The following is a 23,343-nucleotide window of genomic DNA, read 5'->3' as shown; positions in this document are numbered from 1 at the left end:
AGTGCGGTACAGCTGTCCGGGATTTAGCCGGTTGCCTTTGCTGGTGCTGTGTCTGCAGATTTTGCCATGATAAACAGGACCTCGGTGACCATCCTTGCACATAGGTCTTGGTGAGAGCTTTGGGCTGGGTCGATGGCTCGCAGTAGAAGCCTATGACAGGATATGGACATGTGGCATTTTGGATTCTATTGTCAGTTTGCCATCTTAAAGGCTACATCTCTGACCCCACTGCCTCTGGGTGCAGACAGTTGAGATTTAAGGCTGTGGCTGTGACAACAGGAGTAGCCTACTGTGAGGGGCAGCACCAAGGCGGGGACTTTACAGAATACTGGTCTTGTCTTCCCTTAACCCCCTAAGGAGAGGACACAGGGTTCCCTGGCTCCAGCCTTCTAAGGGACACATGGCCACGGGGGGTGGGTATGGCATCTCTCTGAATCCTCAGCTCCTTATGCTGCCCCACCCATGATTGTCTGAGTCAGTGGTGGTTTCCTCTGCACATTTGCACACCACTCCAAGTTTCCCGAAGAACCATAGGGGAAGGGGGCTGAGCGCATTAGTTTATAGGGCAAAAAACTTGATTGTATACTCCCATTTAAATTGCTGCGTCTTGTCAGATCTTTAATGTATATTCCTAGTTTTTCCTGTTAAGATTTTATTTTTCAGGAATCTGTGCTCAACCCCGAAATCAAGAGTTGCAACTGAGTCAGCCAGGCACCCCGGTTTTTCTTTCTCCGTGAATTACCTAAAGAGTGATTTAATCCAATCCACTGTGGAACGTGTAGGTGTTCTGTTAGCTTATTGGTAAAAGGAGCGATGCTATAAGGATCAGGTTCCTATGGCTAGTGTTTTATGCTTGTCTGATTTGACCCCTGAGTGGATCAGTTGTTTTGGTAATTCTGATCATTATACCAAAGCCCAGTTTCTACTGCACAGCGACAGTGGTGCAAGTAGCCTTGGCCTGGAGGCACTGAGCAATCCACATTCCCTTTTGAATCACCCATGATGAAGGGATGCCTCCCTTGGTGGGGCAGACCTGGGAAGTTTGGCAAGATGGCACAGGAAAATGTGGACGCCCCAGCTTCTCAGGGTTGTGTCCTCTCCTGTGGGATTCCTAGTGACAGCCACCCAGGGAATTAGGTGGGGTCATTTCATTTTACAAGTGGTTAAGACTGGGGTTTGAGAAAGACATTGAAGGCATTTTCATTCCAGCTTGCCTGTAAATCTGGCTATTTCCGGAATTGAGCAAAGATTCCTAAAGATGAGGCAAAGGCCCCGACCTCTGGGAACCTGTGCCCTGCCACCAGCTAGGTGGGCAGCCTCTCTCCATCCCCCTTACCTTTTGTATTTACTGTTTCCACTTCCTGGGTTACCCTCCTCTCTCTCTTTACCTGGGTGAGGTGTCCCTCCCCAGGCTTCACTATAATACTGTACTTGGCATATTAGTTTTGAAATGTCTAAGGTCTGGCTCATGGGTTAGGCCTAAATCTCCATGACTTAGTTGCCCTACAAGCCTGGGCAAGGAGCTGCCCATTTGCTTCCTCTCAGGCTTCACTTTACTTACCTGCAAAATGGGGAATCCTGAGCGTAAGCTCTGGCTTTGCATGAGATGCATAGTAATTGCTCCATCACAACTATTTCAGGATCTTGGACAATGGAATAGACCTGAGCAGTTGGGGTGGAGAGGATTCAGTAGCCTAGGTGTCCCTCCCATAGGCTGTAGAGAAGGACTTTTTGTTTTTTATTTGTTTAAGTTTTTATTTATTTATTTGACAGACACAGCAAGAGAGGGAACACAAACTGGGGGAGTGGTAGAGGGAGAAACAGGTTTCTTGCTGAGCAAGGAGCCCGATGTGGGGCTCGAACCCGGGACCCTGGAATCATGACCTGAGCCACCCAGTGCCCCTAGAAGGACTTTTTTAAATAGGGGTGGTGGGAATATCTTTCAACCTTTTGTTCTACTGCAGTAAACCTCTAAGCCCTGGGGGACTCAGGGTGGGGCTGGGATGACCATGTGGCCCCCTTTACCCACTTCCCATCATGCCAACCATTCCCCCTTCCTGTATTGTGCATTTAATTAATGCAATTACCATTTACAAGGTGCTGCTGGTGCCTGCCTGGAGGAAATGAATGACCTCACTTCTCAGCTTTATAGCTGCACTGGGGAGAGGGGGTCGAGTCCCTGGGCCTCCTCCCTGAGTCTAATTGGGGGTGCCACCCATCCTTCTGTCTGCCACATTGCATTTGGACACGTCTGACCTGGTTCAGTTGGGACACAGGCACCCTGCACTAATGAGGCAGTGTCTTGCAGGGAGAACCTCGAGGGTGAGCCCACCCCACCGTGCTGCCTGCCCCTAAATCCTGTGCTTGACCCTAGCCTCTGGGAAAGGGTCAGAGTTCACCTCGCATCACGAGGTTAGACCATCACCTCTGGGGAAGGTGAACACTCAGCTTTTGGGTCCTGTCCCTCAGTCCTGAAGTTCTTGTAGCCCCTGGGATGGGTGATGCATTGTTCTTAACTAGAAATCTCAGCTGCCTTGTCTCGGGCACAGCAGTTACACCACGTGCCCTGGACTGCCTAGGCATGAGTCTTGGTACTTCCACCCTGCTGGGCGGCTTCATTAATTCATCTGAGCCTATTGAAAGCAGGTTGATAACAGGACCTGCTTCAGGATTTGTACTGTGTGGAGTGAATGGTAGGGACCTGGGGACTATTAATAGCCATGGATTGGGGAGGCACAGGTCTTAAGCTAGCACAGCAATGACTATGGAAAAACTATGGAAGGTGCCGCCTCTTTCCAGGGAGGTAGCCCAGGCTGCTTAGCCTCCAGCGCTGGAAAGATCACACTAGATAAAGCAGTTGGCCTGTCTTGGGGGCTGTGTTATCCAGGAAGTGGTGGGAAGAGGTGAGGGTGATTGCTGTCCACCATCACATACGGATTTCTGGTGCTATTTTCCTCCTGTTGCCAGGAATATGTAAGTTGGTGTGTTCTTAACTTTCTCAGGACTTGAACACTTGAGGAAGCCACAGTGGTCCAGGGTGTATTGTGCCGCTTAATTTCTCTGTGCCTCAGTTTGTGCATCTGTAAAACAGGGACCACATGTTCTGCATTTCAAGATAAGTGAGTTAATACAGGTAAAGCACAGAAGTGTTGCATATAGAGTAGTCAACACTGAAAAAACTGTATCATTAGGCAAGAGGGTTTGTGTAACTATGTGGTTATTTTTTTTAAAGATTTTATTTATTTGACAGAGATCCCAAGTAGAGAGAGAGGTGGAAGCAGGCTCCCTGCTGAGCAGGGAGCCCGATGTGGGGCTCGATCCCAGGACCCGGGGATCATGACCTGAGCTGAAGGCAGAAGCTCTCACCCACTGAGACACCCAGGCGCCCCTAACTATGTGGTTATTAATTTTGGAGCAGAAGTGTATTGGGAGGAGCCTTCCTGACTTTGACCATGTGGTTTTGAAGTCTGAGTAACCAGGAGTTGTATGGCAGGGATGGGGAGGGCTTCCAGGCAGAGGAGGGCAGCAGCAGCAGCCCATGCTTGGAGGCGGCTTTATTCATCTATGTAGAGTGTGGTCCAGGTAGAAGGGTCAGGGTGGGAGAGAAACTGCACTGCATATCAGTGGGCACAGGCTCCAGACAAAGGTGTGTGTTGCAGGAAGGCCGCAAGGGGAGCTACTGTATGTGCAAACCCCAGGGGATGAAGGCTACAGAGAAGGAATTTGTGTGAACTCACACGATCAAATTATGCAATTTGAAGGTGGTTATTTTTGCTTCCCAGGTAGCCCAGGATACTTAGAGTTGGCTGGTTTCCTTGCCTGAACCTTCCTCTAGTGCCCATGGGTGCAGTTCCTAGAAGTAGGAGATTTTTCGTGAATGTCGACATCTGGCTTTGGGAAGGAGCTCTGCTCACGGGTCTGTCTGGTAGACCGTGTAGGGGCTGGCACTGCTGAGGCCCTGGGTTAAGGCCTGAGGTAGTTAATCATTGTCCACTCTGGGCTGCAGGCTCCTCCTGGGCCTGTCTAGGTGGGAGGCTCCTGGCTGACACAGTTAAGGGCTGTCTGAGAGAATCCTGGGTCCTGGAGGAGTGGGAAGTAATGGCCCTCCATTTCAGCCTCTGACCTGCTTGCTACCAGCTCCTCACGAGAAACCCTGGCTTGCCTGTTCTTCCCCTAAGCTTCTGGGGACCCTTGGAATCCTGCACAGTGACCCACCCTCCCACCCTGTTTCAGGCCACCCGGGTTACTTAGTTCACTGGTTTGCCCTGGGGCAGGACACTGGGAATTAATTATTACTTTGAACCACACTCGAGCAGTTTTCCTGGGATTTTGGCTCCTTGGCCTCACAGGATCTGGCCATAGGTCAGCCAGTCTGTTCTTCCGGGTCAGGGCTTGCCATTGAAAGGGGCTGAGAGGCAGCCGATTGGGCTAGGTCAGGTATTCCTCTTTTCCCTGGGGCTGGTGAGATTCCTTTACATGTATTGAGAGAAAATAGACCAGGGAAGTGTGAGCTTGCACACCCTGGGCCAGGCGGGGGTAAAGACCACACTGGGCTATGGATAAGAATGCATTTAGAACCAGCACAGTGCTCTTTTAACTTGTATATAATCACATAGGGATCTTTTGGAAATGTTGGTGTTGACATAAGTCTAGGGCCATGCCTGAGATTTTGTAGCTCTTACTATCTCCCAGGCTGGTCCCTGGGTCTTCTGGGAAATAAGGCAGAGGTCTGTCGGCTCCACTACCAGGCCTGGGTGAGGGACAGGTGCAGAGGATGGAATTGGGACCCCAGGTGACATCGAATATCCACTTGGGGGCGCAGCAGTGCAATTCAGACAGAGCCCCTCATCGCCCCCTGGTGGACATGGTGCTACATCACCTGGCAGTCTGCAACCCTGTACCCTTGACGATTATTCTAGAAGGTACCCTGGGAGGCGTGCGGGTCATCTGGTACTGTGTGGTGAGTCCCCAAGATGGGGCATAGGGCTGGGAGTGCTCAGTGCTGATAAGCAGCTCTTCACTGGGAAAGCTTTTTGTGCGGAACAGTAGGGTGTGGTGCCAAGTAGCTCTGGAGCAGTTTGGGGAAAACTAAGGGATGAGAATCTGGGGGCCTTACCCTGTACCTAGGCTCCTTTTTTACCTTGGCCTCACCTCTTAGATGTGAATTCTTGACCTGGGAGACTAACCTGGTATGTGTGTCAGTTTTCTTTTTCTATAAAACGGGCCTACGATCACATTTTGAGGAGGAATAAATGAAAGGTGCAGGTTCTTGCAGCCGACATATGCTGCAGGCCAGGTCAAAGGTCACAGGTCCCTTGAACCCATCAGTGAAGACCTGGCCTGACCTGGTGGTCTTAGCCGAATAGCCTGGAGATGATGCAGTTACCAGGAGGGGCAGCAGTGGGGAGATGACAGCCCAGAGGTGGGGCGAAGCTGGAGCAGGTAGGGAGCATTCCCCTTGTTAACTGCCCCAGTCTTTTGCCTGTGTTCCTCCATCCTTTCCCTTCTTGGGAACTTGGGACTCTGAGCCCCAGCTGGTGAGGGAGGAGGGGAGTGAGCGACAGGCCAGCAGACCAATGGGCCCCTGAGGTTGGGGTGGGGCGGGGCTTGTGCTGCCATGGAGAGGAGAGAAGCTGTTCTGTGGGGGAGGAGGGGGCGGGTGGGAAGAGGACCTGGAGATTGAGGGGAAAGGAGAGAGCAAACAAAGGGGTCAGGAGGGAAAATAATGCACTGGCTTCCTGAGGCCCTGCGGAGGCTGGGCAGGGAGAGGGGGCCAGGGTAAAGGGGACCAAGGCTGGCGGCAGGCAGGCCGGGGCAGGCGGGTCCTAAATGGCATTGTTTGAAGTGGCCGGCTAATTGTACAGAACAGCCTAAGCCTCAGACCACAGCCCAGCCCCCTCCTCTGTCCTGGGTGCTGGTATCTGAGCCTTCGGGCCGCCTGGCCACATGGAACCAAGTCCTGAGCCTCCGAGTTTGGTGAGGGGGTCAGGTTCTGGGGGGCAGTCTGGGTGGGGTCCTTGGGTAGAAGTATCACCCGGAGAATATGTCAAGGGGCCTCTGTTGGCTTATGACATAGAGCCACTGGCGGGAGGTTTGGGGTGTACTGCCCCCTTGTGCCCTTGCTTCCCTGCTACCCTGCCCATTCTGGCCCTCCTGCAGGAAACAATGAAGGGAGACACCAGACAACTCAACAGAGAGGAGGACGCCAGCGGGAGGGAAGACTCCATCATCACTAATGGGGGCTGCAGCGACCAGTCTTCTGACTCCAAGGATGCACCCTCACCCCCCATCCTGGAGGCTATCAGCACCCCGGAGATCAGAGGTGGCCGGGCCAGTGGGGAGGAGGGGTGTGGGACAGGCACTGCAGATAACCGCTGGCACGTGAGTCTCTGAGTGGGCTCAGGGCAGGTTGTGGGGAGAGGGTCTGGTCTCTGACAGGCTCCACCACCTCCTGGGGAAGGAAGCCCACTTCTCATCCCTGCCCTTGGGCCCTTCCCTGCCCCCCCCACCCCTACTTCAGCTGGGTCACTGGGGAGGTAACCCCAAGGTGATGATGACCCCCGTCTTTTCCCAGCCATGGCTGGGGTGCTTGCAGCATATGCTGGGATCCTTGGCCCTTTTGCAGTGGGACCCTTCTCCCCTGTAGCTGGGATTGTGATTATGTGGGAAGATGACACTCTAGTGGGGAGGGTCTGAGACTTGCTTCCTTTCCCCTCCTTCCCTTCCCCACCTCTCCCCTGCATAGTTCTGGATCACATCACCTGGGGTCCTCCCCACTGAGATTTTCTATTTTCTGACCCAGCTGTTTTGGAAAACCCTATATTGTCCCATTCTGCTGTTGAAATCCCCTGGAGCTGTGCTGTCCAATAGAAGATTCTGTGTGAGGGTGAAAGTGTTCTGTTTTCTGCATTGTTCGCTATAATAGCCACTAACCACATGTGAGCACTTGAAATGTGACTGATCCGCCAGGCGCTCAATTGTTCATTAATTGTAGTTTGGTGGCCACAGTTCTGGAAGGAATTTGATGCCTTCCCTCAAGAGTACCTCCAGTATTGTTTTCAATCATATTATGTGCCTGGCTCTGTGCCCTGTTGCTTTATGAATACATTTGGCGGTCCACAGATCCTGAGGGGCTAGGAGTTAACCCCTGAGGATGCCAGTGGGTTTAAGAGAGGAGATAGCAGGGACAGCACTGCAGGTCAGCAAGGGAAGATGCGGCTGTTCCCCAACCCGGGAGCCTGCCCCTTCTCCAAACAGACTCTGGTTCTTTATTCCAGGTCGCAGATCAAGCTCTCGGCTGTCAAAAAGGGAGGTCTCCAGTCTGCTAAGTTATACTCAGGTATATGTTCTACTTTTCTTTCTCCAGGGTTCCAGGGGAATTCCCCTTGAGCTTGCATTAAATGGGAACTTGGAGGCTCCTCCAAACTTGAACCCAGTATATTTGTTAAATGATGAAATTCCAACCCTCCTGAGCACACAGAGGCCTTCTAACAACCTCATGAATGATGGCAATTTTTGTTAAGTGCCAAGTCTTTTTTAAAATCCTAAACATTTATTTTACCAAATTACAAATTTTTTTCAGTAACTGCTTATTGAGCATATTTTTTGAAATTATCTTTTTCTCAGTGGATGATTAGTTATATTGATAAATTTCTAATGTAGTAAATCATTCTTTTTTTTCCTGGAATGAGCCCAACTTGGTTGTGGTGTTTTGTTTATTTTTTTTTAAGATTTTACTTACTGATTTGAGAGAGAGAGACAGTGAAAGCATGAGAGGGGAGAAGGTCAGAGAGAAACTCCCCATAGAGCAGGGAGCCTGATACGGGACTCCATCCCAGGACTCTGGGATCATGACCTGAGCTGAAGGTAGTCACTTAACCCACTGAGCCACCCAGGCTCCCGATTATGGTGTGTTTTCAATTTGATTTACTTTAGCATCCTCATGAATAAAATGGGTTTATGATTTTATCAGAATATATTGGTGTCTGGTTTTGATAATCAGGGTTATGTGGCCTTATGGGAAGTTTTTTTTCCCAAGATGGGAAGAAGTTGACGGGCTTCTTGTAGGGGATTTTAAACAATCATTGCAAGATCTTTGAATACTTGCCGCAAAGCTTCTAGTGAGTTTTTTTTCAAGTTGCAGTTTTTTATAATGTTTTTTTTTTTTTTTCACCCTCACACAGAAAAAGATTTTATTTATTTGACAGAGACAGTGAGAGAGGGAATACAAGCAGGGGCAGTGGGAGAGAGAGGCAGGCTTCCTGCCAAGCAGGGAGCCTGTCGGACTTGATCCTAGGACCCTGGGACTGTGACCTGAGCCGAAGGCAGAGGCTTAATGACTGAGCCACCCAGGCACCCCATCATAATGTTTTTTTATTCCCGACATCATTTCTGCCTCCTGTGTTCTTATTAATCATAGTAGAGTTTTTTCACTTGGGTTACTGGTTCTTTTTTTTGAAGAACCAGTGTCACGCGTGGGGGACAAAGTTACTGACAAATAAAAATTCACATTTGCGCAGCTTCTGTTTTGTTGGAGAGCAACCAGTGGGGACACAGATGGGTAGAGGAAGAGCTGTGGATATTTGGGACCATGTGGTCCAGACAGCCATCTGAGTTCGGGTGTACTGTTACCAGTAGTGGGAATGGAACCTCCTGTCTGAGCATTTCCTCTGAGCCTGGCCTTGGGCGAGGCTTGCATCCTTCCCTTCTCATTATCACTGTTGTGCTACAAGGGAATTACTGACGCCGTCAAGGCCACAAGATTGGCAAGTGAAAAATCTAGTTCTTAATTCAGGATCTGGGCCCAGGGCTGCTCACAAGCTGTCCAGTTTTTGTGCCCAGGTTTTGGGTTTTGCTCTGGGGATGGGACTCACATTAGGGGTTCTTCGACTTGACACAGAATTGGTGCCCTTTCTTCCTGGTCGTGGTATCAGGAAACATCTTTCTTGAACCTCCGATTTCTTTTCTTTCTCTTTTTCTTTTCTTTTTAAGATTTTATTTATTTATTTGACAGACAGAGATTACAAGTAGGCAGAGAGGCAGTCAGAGAGAGGAGGAAGCAGGCTCCCTGCTGAGCAGAGAGCCTGTTGTGGGGCTCAATCCCAGGACCCTGGGATCATGACCTGAGCAGAAGGCAGAGGCTTTAACCCACTGCGCCACCCAGGCACCCTGAACCTCCGATTCTTGGCAGACACTCAGTTGTGCAGGCTGACCAGCTCTCCCTGCGGGGCACAGCAGAATCCATCTCCCCCGGGGGGAGGGGTGGGGTACGGATAGGAGTCCTGAAGACGCATATTGCTTTCATACCCTGTTTTGGGATTTTACTGGGATTTTATTTTTCTGTCTCGTCTAGAGTTTGTGATCCCCATGGCAAGCCCTTGTAAAGGATTTTTTGAACAAAATGTGATAGTTGAAAATACTTTGAGGTCACTTGGGCCAAAATGATGGACTCTTCATTCTTACAGTTTTAGTTATGTGACCTTTTAATGACCTTTACAATTCCAAATGCTTCATTTCTAAAGGATCTGACAGGTGACGGAGATGGCGAGGGGGAAGATGGAGATGGCTCTGACACCCCTGTGATGCCCAAACTCTTCCGAGAAACCAGGACTCGGTCTGAGAGCCCAGCTGTAAGTCGCCTGCCCCTCAGCCCTTCCGACCACATGTAGGCCTGCGTGGAAGAAACCTGTCTTGGATCCTCCTTTCTCCTTGGAGGTTTAGAGAGTGAGGTGAACAAATGGTTAGAAATTGGAAAATGACCGCAAGGTTTGCGAACTATCTTTGTAAAGGCTTGCTTTCACAGGGCAGGTTTTCAGCTCTTTGGGCACTTCTGGCTTTAAGTGCCTGAGATAGTTTGTAGCTGGATGTCTCAACCAGTGATTGCCTTTGGGGGTTCTTTCTGCAAGTAGATTCTGTGACTGACAGTGTGAGGCCTAGAAAGGCAGTCTTTGCTAATGACACCCATCCTGTTGGAGAGTGGGGGTGGAGGGGTTCACTTGGTGACCATTGTAGGTCTAGTTTATAATCTCACCCAGCATGTGATGTATGTCATGCTCTTCTTACAGACAAGAGAAGATTCCAGTAACTTACCAAAGTTAAACAGTAATTCTTTTTAAGAATCTTTGAAATTTTATTTTAGGATTGGTTGATTTGATTTTAGAGAATGAGTGAGCAAACAGGGTGGGGGGCAGAGGGCGAAAGAATCCTGAAGCAGACTGACTCCCTGTTGAATGTGGAGCCCAGTGTGGGGCTTAATCCCAGGACCCTGAGATCATGACCTGAGCGGAAAAATGGAGTCAGCCGTTAACCGCCTGAGCCCAGGTGCCCCATGAACAGTCCGTTTCATGTGTAGGATTTGAATAGAGATGTTGCAGGTTCATGCCAAGGGCTTTCCTCTTGATGTTCCAGTAACTTCCTGAAGAAGGCAACAAATTATTCCAACGCGTTTGGGGGAAAGCGTTTGGTTTGGATTTTAGTCTTTATTCAGTCTGCAGTTCCCTGCTGTCCTGGGATCTGCTGCGGGCTGCTGGCAGGCCTGGGGACACACTACCCCCCTCTCCCACTAATGGGAGTTTCAGGGAAGGGGGTAAAGTGGCCAGTCCAGAACTCTTCCCTGGCTTAATCACCTTGTTCACTTCTGTTGATGGGAGGTGACCTTTCCATTCGGGTCCTCTTGGCCCCCTGTCCGGAACTCCATGCCTATAGTCACCAGCGGCCTCGTGCTTATCCTCTCTTGCTTCCAGGTCCGAACTCGAAATAACACCAGTGCCTCCAGCCGGGAGCGGCCCCGGCCCTCCCCACGTTCCACCCGAGGCCGGCAGGGCCGCAATCACGTGGATGAGTCCCCCGTGGAGTTTTCAGCTACCAGGGTTGGTTCCCCCAGATAACCCCGGTCTCTCTAAGGGGAAGATCTTCCTCTCACTGGGCCACCCAGAGTGGCTGGTGTGTAACCTACATCTGTTCTTCACTCTTAGCACCTTTTCACGGTCTTGCCTTCTTCTTTTCTGGTTGCTGGGTAAAGTTCTCTTAAGCCCGATGACTTCTCTCCTGGCCTGATCTGGATGGAACTCGGGTGGGAATGTGCAAATTCCCCTCCTGACAGGGTTCTTAGTTCCTCCTCGGGAATGAGCTTGAAACTCCTTACTCCAGAACTGTTTTGTCTCCCTGGTATCATCTTTGACTGTCTTGAGGCAACCCCAGTGGTTATTGCAATTCTCCACTCCTGGTGCAAGTCTGGGCACACAGTAAGCGTTTGAGGAAACCGGCGGCCCTCTCTCAGCTTGGCTCCCAGAGGCTCTCGGCATCCCTCATCATTATTCCGCCTTTGTCCTTGATTCTGTCTCTCTTCTGAAGGAGTTTTTTTTTCCCACCACTTGAGGAGTAATGGTTCCTGGAAAACCGTCCTTGGTGGTCTCTGTTCCCTTCAACTTACGTCTTCATTGTTTCTGCTCATTTGGGAAGCAACTGGGGTTCCACTGGTCTCTGGTCATCTACCTCGTTTGCTGTGGCCCAAGTTCCATGTCTTTCTGTCCACAGTCCCTGAGGCGGCGGACAGTATCCTTGGCAGGCACCCCGTGGCCGTCCCCAGCCAGCCCCTACCTCACCATTGACCTCACGGATGATGACGTGGTGCCCCAGAGCAGCAGTACCCCCTACGCCCGCCTGGCCCAGGACAGCCAGCAGGATGGCCCCGAGTCCCCACAGGTGGACCCGGAGGCTAGAGATGCCGACAGCGCTGAGTATCAGGTACCACAAGGATGGGCTAAATAATAGGGAAGAACACGCTTACCCATCGGGGTTATTCCTACCTTTTTTGGGGGGGGAGGGGTCGCGTCTGTAATTGAATTTCTTTAGCCTACAGATTTTCCATATGCAATGTCTCCTTCCTTTATCCTGCTGTTCTGCCAGTAGTAATTCAAGCACCTGATGAATGAATTTCTGAATGTCACATACTTGTGTCATCAAATACACGTGCCTTGTTTGTATATGTAACATGTGGTGTGATTCTGTTCATGTTTTATGTACAGTTGTAGCCTAGTTACTTTGGTAGGAACTGGAGTCGCCTCTCTCAGGTCTGTGGTCCCCTGTATTCTGTAATCCCATCTTGTGTATTGTCCGTGATTAGCTGGTAGGGGCGGTTCACTCCACTGCTCGGTTCATACCGTGTGTGGACATCTGTTGCAGAGACGTCTTGTTTCCTATGTTTATCAGATTGTCTGTTTGAGGAACTTTTTTTTTCATGGGCATTTCACATTTCATGGTTAAGCTTTTTGAGTGCAAATGTCCACAATTTGCTTTTTAATGGCTTTGCAATAGCCTGTTAGATCCACCGTGGAAAAACACAGGTGATTGTCAATGGCTTAACTCTAGTCTTACTTTCCTGTGTTTTCAGTTGACATCTTTGATTCCCAAACATGAAGTTAAATGTTAAAGGTGAAATTTCACAAATTTTAATAAATCCCACGTTCCTGTCAAAAAACCAAACTGACCCCTTACGTATATATTCAAGGGGTTCTCACTCCTATTTCTTACTTTTTCAAAGTAATGGTCCAAGTTGGACCCTGGGTCAGTGGCCTTTGGGGTTAGTGGGGTGGACAAGATTTTTTCCTTGGCCCAGGTGATCTGTCTCATTGGGATTCCTTCATGTGTTTTTGTTTTTTTTTTTTCCAGGATGGGAAGGAGTTCGGGATAGGAGATCTCGTGTGGGGAAAGATCAAGGGCTTCTCCTGGTGGCCTGCCATGGTGGTGTCATGGAAGGCCACTTCCAAGCGCCAGGCCATGTCCGGCATGCGGTGGGTCCAGTGGTTTGGTGATGGCAAGTTCTCTGAGGTGAGTCGGGCCAGGCAGGCTCTCATGGGCCACAGACCCATTTCCTTAGTTTCCTTTATTTCCTTGTATACTTGACTTTTTAAGATGCGTGGCTTGTGACTGCTTTCTTCAGATGGGTGAGGCTCTTTAACTCCTTGTGTCTAGGAAGGACAAAAATTTCCTGTTAACTGACGTAAAAGACATACAGGGTCTCTCAGACCCAGAGCTTAGTCTGTCTACACTTAACAGGAGATGAAGAGCTGGAAAGTATTCTGAAGCCACTTGTGGCCACTTGTGCTCTGTTGGTTTTTACTTATTTCTCAGGGCAGAGTCACCAGGATGGATTCCTGGGCAGACAACTCAAAGATTCTCTTTGAGAAGCCTGGAAGAGACAGGAAGGTGATCTCTTTGTTCTGAGAGGTGTGGGGAGGGGCATGGGAGGAGAGGTGGTCCTAGGGGCATTGCAGACAACTGATTTTAGGGTTTGTTGGTTATTGGTATTAAGCTTTTTTCTTTAAAGATTTATTTATTTGGGAGGGAAGGTGGGGGTTGGGGAGACAGAGCACAAAACATGACCATGGCTTGATCTCATGACTCTTGAGATCATGATCTGAGCTGAAACCAAGAGTCAGCTGTGTAACCGACCACACCACCCAGGTGTCCTAAACTTTGTAGTTTTTTTTTTGTTTGTTTGTTTTGTTAACCATTTTAAGTTCCTTCTTGATGGAAGTCTGTGGGGTAAGAGCTTTGTTTGTTGGACCATGAATCTGGCAGTTTCCTTAAACCTTGTCAACTGCACATTCTGAGATCTCTGGTTGTGATGAGAACAGTGTAGGCAATACTTGGCCTGTGATGGTCTCTTTTCGAAATGTCAGTGCCACCTTCATATCCGGAGGTTTGATGAGGAACAGTAGCAAGCTGAGTTGAGATGGAGGCAGATGTGGGAATAGAGAACCATCCCAGGACATCTGTGGGATTCAGGAACCTCAAATTGAGGTTCTTTTTTCCACCATGATTTGGATTTGCTGTAAACACACTGACACTCCCAGAGAGCATGGAGTCTTCCCTGGCAGGTAGAATGCATGTAGATACTTTGCCTGGCCAGCAGAGGGAGCAGGATGACAAAACGTCTTGGGCCCTTCCTCTCCCTGAAGCGTCTTAACTGTAGGGATGTGGGCCATGAGTTCTGTGAAATGGAGAGACATGGATTGTTTGTAATTGCTTTGGCCCAATGAGACCTACAATGAGCTTGCAAGACAGGGTCTGATGCTAATAGGATGACTTGTGTGGCTGCTAGCCTAATAGTACGAGATTGCCACACAGGTCCTGGTGCTTGGGCTACACTGTCCTAGAGCAGTTTAGTGCTCAGAACAGCTCCTGCATTTGTATGTACAACCTCGCTGATCCCTAGGTTCTTTTTTTTTTTTTTTTTAAAGGTTTTATTTATTTGACAGAGATCACAAGCAGGCAGAGAGGCAGGCATGTAGAGAGGGAGAAGCAGACTCCCCCCTAAGCAGAGAGCCCAATGCAGGGCTCAATCCCAGGACCCTGAGATCATGACCTGAGCCGAAGGCAGCAGCTTAACCCACTGAGCCACCCAGGCACCCCTGATCCCTAGGTTCTTATAAATGGTGGCTACAGCCCCTCATGGGAGGTCAAGGTGAGAGATGTAAAAAAAAGAGGTTGGCATGAGAGTAAGCAAGCCCTCAGGGGAAGGGAAGGTCACATGGCTTTCAGAGCTGATCAGTGTCCCTGAACACCAGTTTCATCTTGTCCCATCTGCAACCTAACGTGTTCGTGCACAGCCAAGGCACTCGGGTGTGAACCTTGTGGACTAGGGATATTTAGCCCCAGTGGAAGGCACATAGCAACAGATCACAGTAACTAAAAACTGCTCACTCTGCCAAGCAGTGTTCTCAAAATACGTGCATTAAATCAATTCTGTTAATAAAAGCCTACATCACAGCTGTTTGTCATGCTCTGGAAGGAGGAAAGAACACGTGCAAAGGCACCAGTGTCGGGGCATCCATGGTGAATGTCAAGACTGAGGGCGGCCTATACCAACAACCCTTTGGGTCCATGGATCTTAGAATATATACAAATAAAGGGCGCATTTGACCGTATCCCTTCGGAGAATCCTACTTTATCCCACTTGGAGTGTCATGTTCACCATGCTTCTGGCTATAGGGTATGTTAGAGGCTGTGCTCCTGTTTTCTGCTTTTCTTTCTAGTCTATAGCTTGATCTGCAGGAATAAAGCTGGGAGAGACCCAGGACACTCCAGACCCAGACTGTATATGGATGTTGATGATGGCTTTCTTTTCTAGGTGTCTGCAGATAAGCTAGTGGCCCTGGGGCTCTTCAGCCAGCACTTCAACCTGGCGACCTTCAACAAGCTGGTCTCTTACAGGAAGGCCATGTACCATGCATTGGAGGTAACATGGTAGTGGCTGGTGAGGGCCTGACCCTGAGCACGGAGGTAAAGTGAGAGACTTCTAGAAAGCCACCTCAGGCCCCCGTGTGCCCAGTGGTACCAGGGGGGCAGAGCCACCAAGGAGAAAGTGTATGTAAGCATGATAGGAGCCCATTGACTAGGAAGGAAAGGAAGAGATTTGAGACCTTCCATGAGTTCCCAGCACTACCCCCAGCTTTGATGCTCTCTGACTGAGGGAAGAGGAACCCTCAGGGGCAGGAGACGATATTCCTATCTCTGAATAAGCTTTTCCAGGGCCTCAAAGCCTCCTTCCTTTGAGTGGTGTGGTTGGAGGTCAAGAATGGAGAGCAGCTGAGGCCAGCTGCTTCCTCTCCTTGTCCTCAGGCCTGTCATTCACTCCCTCTGCCTTGATTCGGAAATGTAATGGTCCTTGGAAATGTAATGATCCGTGGCCTTGGTCCAGCATTCATGAGCTTGTCTCTATGCTTAATTAGACATGGAAAACTTTGGTTGGTGTCTCTGAAATAGGACTTAAGTATATACTTGAGGCCTCCCCAGCTTCATTGGTTGGGGAAATAAAACCAGAAATCTGAAACTTCTCAGACGGTGAGACATGCTGGCTGGTACTTCTCCTATTGCCGATCCTCTGCCCTTTGAGAGGGAACTGAGCACTCATGACCCATGGGGAAGAGATCATGTTTGGTATCTACATGGAGAGACTGAATTCCCCCACCATGGCCTCCTGCCTGCCTGTCTTCCTACACAGGCCCCTCCTCCCTGTCACATACCACAGCTCAGGACAGCTGCCCTGCTATGAAAGGGACCAGTGTGAAGAGGAATGCAGGCCCCAGCTGGGGGAGTCCCTGGGTGTGGCCTGGCTAGGACCCACCCCCCTGTTCATCAGAGCCTCTTTATCTCCGCAGAAAGCCAGGGTGCGGGCTGGCAAAACTTTCCCCAGCAGTCCTGGAGACTCCTTGGAGGATCAGCTGAAGCCCATGTTAGAGTGGGCCCACGGGGGCTTTAAACCCACTGGGATCGAGGGCCTCAAACCAAACAACAAGCAACCAGGTGGGACTGGGTCCCTGGGCAGCACCCACTGTCCACTGCTAGTGGGGACCCTCTTGGGAGATGCAGTCCCCCCTGCTGCCACCTACCCTCCTGTCAGCCTGGGCCCCTCTCACCCTGTGAACCCCCAGGGAAGCTGGGAAAGCAAAGAGCCCAGCCTTTTTCAGCTTCCCTAGTCACGTTTTCCTGCTGAAGGTCAAGTACATGTAATTGGGTTGAATCTGCTCTAAAAACTTGAGTAAACAGAAGGCCAAGATGGAATCTTCATTGGTGCCTTTTTTTTTTTAAATTTTAAGATTTTATTTATTTATCCAACAGATCACAAGTAGGCAGGCAGAGAGAGAGAGCGAATCAGGCTCCCTGCCAAGCATAGAGCCCAATGTGGGGCCTGATCCAGGACCCTGAGACCATGACCTGAGCCAAAGGCACAGGCCCAACCTACTGAGCCACCCAGGCATCCTGGTCCTTTTTTTTTTTAAAGGAAAAATTAATAAGCTGTCCTCACTGGAGAACCTCTGTCCCCCCCCTCCCATCCCAACCCTGTAAGCCACCTCCATTCAGAAAGGGGTATCTTCCATCCTAAGGGTTTGACCAGTACCGTATCTCCTCTAATGAAAGATGTCACTCCAGAAATCCCAGATGCCTGAAATCCAGAATTTGTCTTAAAAATCCATACATTTAACATAGTATTTTCTGTTTTGTTTTGTTCCCCCCCCCCAATAAGTGGTTAATAAGTCGAAGGTGCGTCGTGCAGGCAGTGGGAACTTAGAATCAAGGAAATACGGTATTCCCTTCCCATATTTTGACTATGCACTGTTTTCTCTGTACTATCTTTCCATTTCTTGCATATACAGTGGTCACTGGGAAAGAATCCAATCTGTTAAAAAGTCAACCTGAGCCCTCACCCACCCCTTCACTCCCAACCCTCCTCACAGCTGCCCTCCAGGTTAACGTTGGGTGTGCACATCCTTCCAGCTTTTTCTGTACACTAGTTGGATTCCTGCTTTCCCTTTGTTTTGCAATTCTAATAGTGTATGCACTCTCAAATGTAATTTTGTCACTGAAGTGTCCTTATGATTTCTAATGGCTACATGATTTCCTTTAACCATGTTCCTCATAGGTGGTATTTATAGACTGAATGAAAATGTAATGGGAACTTAAAGAAATACATAAACAGTGGCCACATAATAGACTTGTCTAGTAGCAACATTGGAAAAAGTACCAAAAAAGGGTGAAATTAATATAAATCCAGTATTTCCAGCATTTTATTATTTCTAAGAATCTGTACAAAAATTAGAGTTGAAAGTTACAATTTTAGAGCAGTTTTCAAAATCTATTATTTTGAGGCCTTAGGGATCATTCCGTTTTTATGCTGTTTTCATTAGAAATACTAGATGATATATTTTTATGGATGACCCAAGTTCCTGATGAACCAGTTGATTGGCTCCACTTCTGGTTTGTAGCGTATTTCGAGATTAAAGGTTTTCGAAATGGAGTCACTCAGGTACACAAGTCCTATCTAGTGCTGAGTCAGTACATGTGGCTGTTAGTCTGTGCTGGCATCAGAGCCGAAGCTGGGTCTCATTTTCCTTGTGCTGGATATGGCACCCATTGCTGTTCAAACCCCTATAAAAACATAGCGAGGAATTCTGAATTCTGTTACTATCCGAGTTGCCCACAGAGGGGCTGTAGGACACGCAGTGTGGACCCATGTCACGGCCCAGATGCCGGTAGGCACCCAGGCACGGCGTGGTTCTATCCCAGTCCCCTGATCCCCCCTGTACCACTGCCCCGGCTGCCATCTCCTACCTTTCACAGAGAACAAGACCAGAAGACGCACAGCTGATGACTCTGCTGCCTCCGACTACTGCCCCCCACCCAAACGCCTAAAGACCAACTGCTACAACAATGGCAAAGACCGAGGAGAGGAGGACCAGAGTCGAGGTGACCATGGGCCAGTGAGGAGGCGGCGGGGTCGATCTCACTTGCGGTCGGGGTGGACTTCAGGAAGGGCCATTCAGCAGGGGTGTGTGCCTGGCTGATGGAGGAAGCAGCTCCCTGACTCCGAGCCACATCTGCTCTTTCTCAACAGAACAAATGGCTTTGGATGTTAGCAACAACAAGAGTAACCTGGAAGGTAAGGGGCTCTTCCCTTGGGGTCTCCCCTTCCCGCCCTGTGTAGCGCTCAGGGTTGATCTTAGCCTTAGCTTGCTTGTCTGCCCTGCTGGAGTCCAAGCCAGAGCTGTGCCTTGGCCTCGGGTTGGGGAGGGCTCATCTTTGTTGCTGCATTTAATAGAATGCATTGCCTGATTCTGCCCCTGTGAGTGAGCAAGGCCGTGGGGTTGGGGTAGTTTGGCCCAGAGAACCCCAAACCTGAAACCAGTATCTGTGGCATCTTGGGTCTTCCCAGACAAGAACTGGAGCTGGCTTTGAGGTGCAAGGCAGACACACACTTCACCATGGTCAGTCTGTCAAGCCAACTCTGGTCTGTTTGTCCTGGCTGGGAATTAGCCACTGGAATTGAAACGTGGCCCAGAATGTATCAAACTGAATTCAGAATGTGTGAGAACAAATGGACTCTCCCTTGCTTCCTTAGACTGATGTCCTTTCGTTAACAAATATTTATTGAGTGTTTATCTCAACTCTGGGTAGGAAAACAACACAGCTCCTGATCCAGAACACCCTGGGGAAAGCTCACATTTGGAGCAGTTCCTCCTGTTGATTCTGGAAACCTTGACACATAATCCTTCCATCCCTCAAGACTCATGACCTATTTGTGCTTCCTGGCTGGGGGTGCTTGGTCTCAGGCATTTTTTTTTTTTTTTAAGATTTATTTATTTTAGAGAGCCAGAGTATAGGTAGGAATCTCTAGCAGACTCTGCTGAGAGCAGAGCCCAGGGCATGGCTCAGTCCCCTAACTCAGAGATGATTGCCTGAGCCAAAACCAAGAGTCAAATGCTTAACCCGACTGTACCACCCAGGCACCCAGGTCTCAGGCATCATAATGGCCCTGCCCACATGACCAGTGGTGTGAGTGAGTCCTGATCTGCAGGTGTGAGGGCAGCTGGATGCCCTAATAGGAAGGGGAACCCTTGTTCTGAGTACACCCATGGCTGTGTGTGGGGGTGGTTGTAGGCAATTCTTACGAAGACAAAAGCAAATTGGCCTCACCGTAAATTTCCCAGGTTTGTCTTTAAAGAATCTCAAAGAGTTTCATACCAGGCCCTCCCAAGCAAGTCCCTGTGCTATCATCGCCTTGGCTCTGAGTCCTGCCCCAGGTCTTCCAACATGCCCAGACCTCTGCCTATGTTTGGGACGTCCTGCTTGGGGCTCCTGTTCCGGCCTCTCCCCATCTCTGGAATGAGGCTGGCAGCTTTGAAGCATTGCTGAAAGGAACACAGCCTGAGGAACCCTTGTGATTTTTTTCGCTTGGAGTAACTGTTCAGAGTTAGACTCAAGGCTTCAGCCCTGGTGTTGGGGCTGTAAGTGCTGCCAGCTGCATCCCTGTCTTTCCTGCAGATAGCTGTCTGTCCTGTGGTCGGAAAAACCCCGTGTCCTTCCATCCTCTCTTTGAGGGCGGGCTCTGCCAGACGTGCCGGGTAAGTGTAGCCTGGCTCTGGGCTTTCCGGCCCCTTCCCTCAGCTCTGCTGTACTTTCCCAGGAAAAAGCACTTTTGTGTTGCCATAGGGAATGCCCTAGTGAAGCTGTCCCTTCCCAAGGGCTGGCTGCTGCAGCAGCGAAGCCGTCCTGCAGGGCTTGCAGACCCCAGCTGGTGGCCCTGGAAAGGGGCGCCAGAGCCACCCTGTGATCTGTTCTGCAGCTGCATGCTAGGGCCTCAGCCAACGAACAAGTGGGTCCTGGAGGTCCTTGGCCCCCAGTCTCACAGGCGCTTCTTTCTCTCTGGCTGCCAGGACCGCTTCCTCGAGCTCTTCTACATGTACGACGACGACGGCTACCAGTCCTATTGCACGGTGTGCTGTGAGGGCCGCGAGCTGCTGCTGTGTAGCAACACGAGCTGCTGTCGGTGAGCAGGGCGGGGCCGGGCCTGCAGCCCCGAGGGATCCCTGACAAGATGGCTGGGCCCTGACGAGGGGCCTGCAAGACCATGGTCTTAGTGTCCTTGACGTAGAACTGGGGTGCACAGCTGGGCTGAAGAGTGGTGGTCCCTGAGGGTGGGGGAAGCCTTGCTGGAGGTGGGCTGACTTCTGGGATGCACCAGGGAGCTTTTCTGTGCACCAGCCTGTGGGTTCTGGGTGCACGCATTGGTCCTCAAGGGACAGGTCAATGGAGCCTGATTCCTGACACTGTGCCTTCCAGCCCATGGAGAAGAGCACAAGGGGCTCGAGAAGGTTCCAGGCTGCCTGTTGCCATCTTTAGGGGGACTGGGGGGCACGGCAGGGGATCTGCCTGCTGATGGGGGTGTCCTCATCCCTTGCTGGTGGGTGCAGGTGCTTCTGCGTGGAGTGCCTGGAGGTGCTGGTGGGCACAGGCACCGCGGAGGACGCCAAGCTGCAGGAGCCGTGGAGCTGCTTCATGTGCCTCCCGCAGCGCTGTCACGGTGTCCTGCGGCGCCGCAAGGACTGGAACGTGCGTCTGCAGGCCTTCTTCACCAGCGATCCGGGGCTTGAATACGTAAGCCACATGGAACCCCTGCACCACCCACCCCCAGAGCTTCAGGGGTCTGGAGCACTCCGCAAGTCTGTTGGCAAGAGTTAATGGGAAAGATTCCTTGTACAGATGAGCATCCGAGAGCCGCAGACCTGGTCCCCTGTCTAGCTGTCAGACTTCTCCGGTGTTCCTCCTCCCCTCCTTCACGCCCTCTCACTATATGGATGTTCCCGGGCCTGCTGAAGAAGTGATTACAGAACTAACCAAGCCTTAGTCTTAGCGGCGCTGACGAGGGAAGGGGAGCCTGAGACATAACACTGAAATCGTGGTGGGTGTGGATTTTCCTGGGCTCCTGCCTGCAGTTCTTGGAGGGAGGCTCCAGGTCATTCTTGTGTAGGGAATCGTGTTTGTGTGTGTGCATCTGTATCAAAGTCGCAGTCTATGTCCATGTCTGAGGGAAGGATGGCTGTTCAGGCCCAGAGCTCTCCAGGGGATCCCAGCTAGGAAGTTGCAGAGCCACAGGGTTTGTGACTCAGAGGAAGGTCAGCCCTGCCCTCCCAGAGGCTGAGTCTCACCCCCTCCACCGTGACTTCCATGACCTCCTTCTTTAACCTGGCAGGAAGCCCCCAAGTTATACCCTGCGATTCCCGCAGCCCGAAGGCGGCCCATTCGAGTCTTGTCCCTGTTTGATGGAATTGCAACAGGTGAGTTTGGAGTTTATCTAGGGATGCTCACCTGTTCCAGGTGTCCTGTCATCAGTGCCAAGACAGACCCCTGGGATGACCTGTTGGTCATTTTGAGAAAACCACGGGCTCCTTGTTTGTCTCCTCAAACCTCTCTACCATTTCACCTATTGGGCCTCCTTTGGGCCTTTATAAGGGCAGGTATATCTTAGCTGTGTTGGCATTATTTATTATGTGCAGGTATCTTAGAAAATGATTTTCTTGTTCCATAAGGTTACATCTGTTGGAGCTGAATTGGGCAGGTCCTGATACCTCCTCTCTTGGTGCCCTCCCATTTCCCTCAGCTTGCCCAGGGCCCTAGGAAGCATGGCATGGCCAGCACGCACGCTGCCTCTGGGGGACTTGTCTGATCAAACTCATTGAATCTGAAAAGCTGCCCTATGATGTATTCTCAGGAACATCTCTATGCCCAGAGCAGGGAGCGGTAGAAATGAGCTGTTTGCATCATTTGTACTTAATATGTGTACTTTGGTGTCCAGAATCCTAAGTCATTGACAGCTTTTAATGACTCCCCTAGGTCATTACTCTGTGGTCCCCAACTCTTTTTGCGTCTTCAAGACTATCTGTATTGGCGCAGATCATGCCTAGTGGAACTGGGCCTTGGCTCTGCCACCAGGCCTTGAGGTTGTTTTCTAAACATGGTTTTGGTGCAGATTCCTGTCTGTGTGTCTGTGTTTGACTGTGCTAGGTGGTAGGTTCTGGGGCCCCGGCTATGTGCCTGTTCATTTCAGTAGGTCCTGCGGTGGGCTGTGCCACTTACCTACGTATTTTCTTCATGAAAGTCACCATCCAGGGAGCATGGTGTAGCCAGCGTGCGGGCTCTGTGGCATCCGCGTGGGTTCCCTCGAGGACCATCGTGTCCTTGGTGGAGATGGTTTAGAATCACTGGACGGAGGGTTCCAGGGGAGGACAACTCTGATGAACTTCCTGTCCCCCGACACCCTATAGGGTACTTGGTCCTCAAAGAACTGGGCATCAAAGTGGAGAAGTACGTCGCCTCTGAGGTGTGCGAAGAATCCATTGCTGTTGGAACCGTGAAGCATGAGGGGAACATCAAATACGTGAATGACGTCAGGAACATCACGAAGAGAAATGTGAGGGCAGCCTGCACCCCTGTTGGGCTCTGCCCTACTCACCCCTTCTTCCTCCTCCATGCTGTCAGCCTCACACATCCTCATGCCCACATGGTCCCCTTCCCAGGGCCCAGGGCCCTGGTAGAAGAGAGAACCAGGGATTGCATCGAGTTGTGGTGTCAAGACCCACAAGTTGGCAAATCATTCAAAATGATACAGATTTTTGGAAATCTGGGGCATTGGGTTGTCTTGGTTGAGAAGAGGATTTGGGGGACTTAACTGACGAAGTGAGATGCTAGGAGTGAGTTGTCTTTTTTCTTCGCAGTAGGGTTTACACCAGACATGGATATTGAACCCATAACCCTGAGATTGAGAGTTGTGTGCTCCACCAACTGAGCCAGCCACACACCCTAGAAAACCCTAGGGTTTTCTCGTCCTCATCCCCCACTGAGAGCGACTATTTTTCTCTCACAGATTGAAGAATGGGGCCCCTTTGACTTGGTGATTGGTGGAAGCCCATGCAATGATCTCTCCAATGTGAACCCTGCCAGGAAAGGCCTGTATGGTGAGCATTCCTAAGAGACCCTCTGTCACCTGAGTGCTGAGAAGGACTG

The 23,343-nt window shown here is 50.4% G+C and overlaps 1 protein-coding gene across 3 annotated transcripts in view; it reads left to right on the top strand.

Annotated features, from left to right (window-relative positions):
- DNMT3B (DNA methyltransferase 3 beta) overlaps window positions 1–23,343 on the top strand; it is a 40,502-nt gene that overhangs the window by 10,051 nt on the left and 7,108 nt on the right. The window contains exons 2-18 of one of the 3 annotated variants that reach the window (XM_032858889.1): window positions 6,160–6,322; window positions 7,278–7,339; window positions 9,522–9,629; window positions 10,743–10,868; window positions 11,536–11,745; window positions 12,670–12,828; window positions 15,134–15,241; window positions 16,164–16,308; window positions 17,030–17,089; window positions 18,124–18,249; window positions 18,398–18,442; window positions 19,825–19,904; window positions 20,217–20,329; window positions 20,754–20,937; window positions 21,533–21,617; window positions 22,605–22,750; window positions 23,204–23,294. In XM_032858889.1, the coding sequence (XP_032714780.1) occupies window positions 6,166–6,322; window positions 7,278–7,339; window positions 9,522–9,629; window positions 10,743–10,868; window positions 11,536–11,745; window positions 12,670–12,828; window positions 15,134–15,241; window positions 16,164–16,308; window positions 17,030–17,089; window positions 18,124–18,249; window positions 18,398–18,442; window positions 19,825–19,904; window positions 20,217–20,329; window positions 20,754–20,937; window positions 21,533–21,617; window positions 22,605–22,750; window positions 23,204–23,294 (2,005 nt within the window). In that variant the 5' untranslated portion in view covers window positions 6,160–6,165. Of the gene's footprint in view, window positions 1–5,901; window positions 5,977–6,159; window positions 6,323–7,277; window positions 7,340–9,521; window positions 9,630–10,742; window positions 10,869–11,535; window positions 11,746–12,669; window positions 12,829–15,133; window positions 15,242–16,163; window positions 16,309–17,029; window positions 17,090–18,123; window positions 18,250–18,397; window positions 18,443–19,824; window positions 19,905–20,216; window positions 20,330–20,753; window positions 20,938–21,532; window positions 21,618–22,604; window positions 22,751–23,203; window positions 23,295–23,343 lie in introns of those variants that run through there. The other 2 variants (XM_032858890.1, XM_032858891.1) reach the window with 2 other exon arrangements.

The sequence above is a fragment of the Lontra canadensis genome, unplaced genomic scaffold (genome assembly GCF_010015895.1).
Source record: "Lontra canadensis isolate GAN:19392208 unplaced genomic scaffold, GSC_riverotter_1.0 scaffold16, whole genome shotgun sequence".
Lineage (NCBI taxonomy): Eukaryota > Metazoa > Chordata > Mammalia > Carnivora > Mustelidae > Lontra > Lontra canadensis.
Note: the sequence above shows the minus strand (reverse complement) of the source record. Positions and strands in the feature narration are given on the sequence as shown.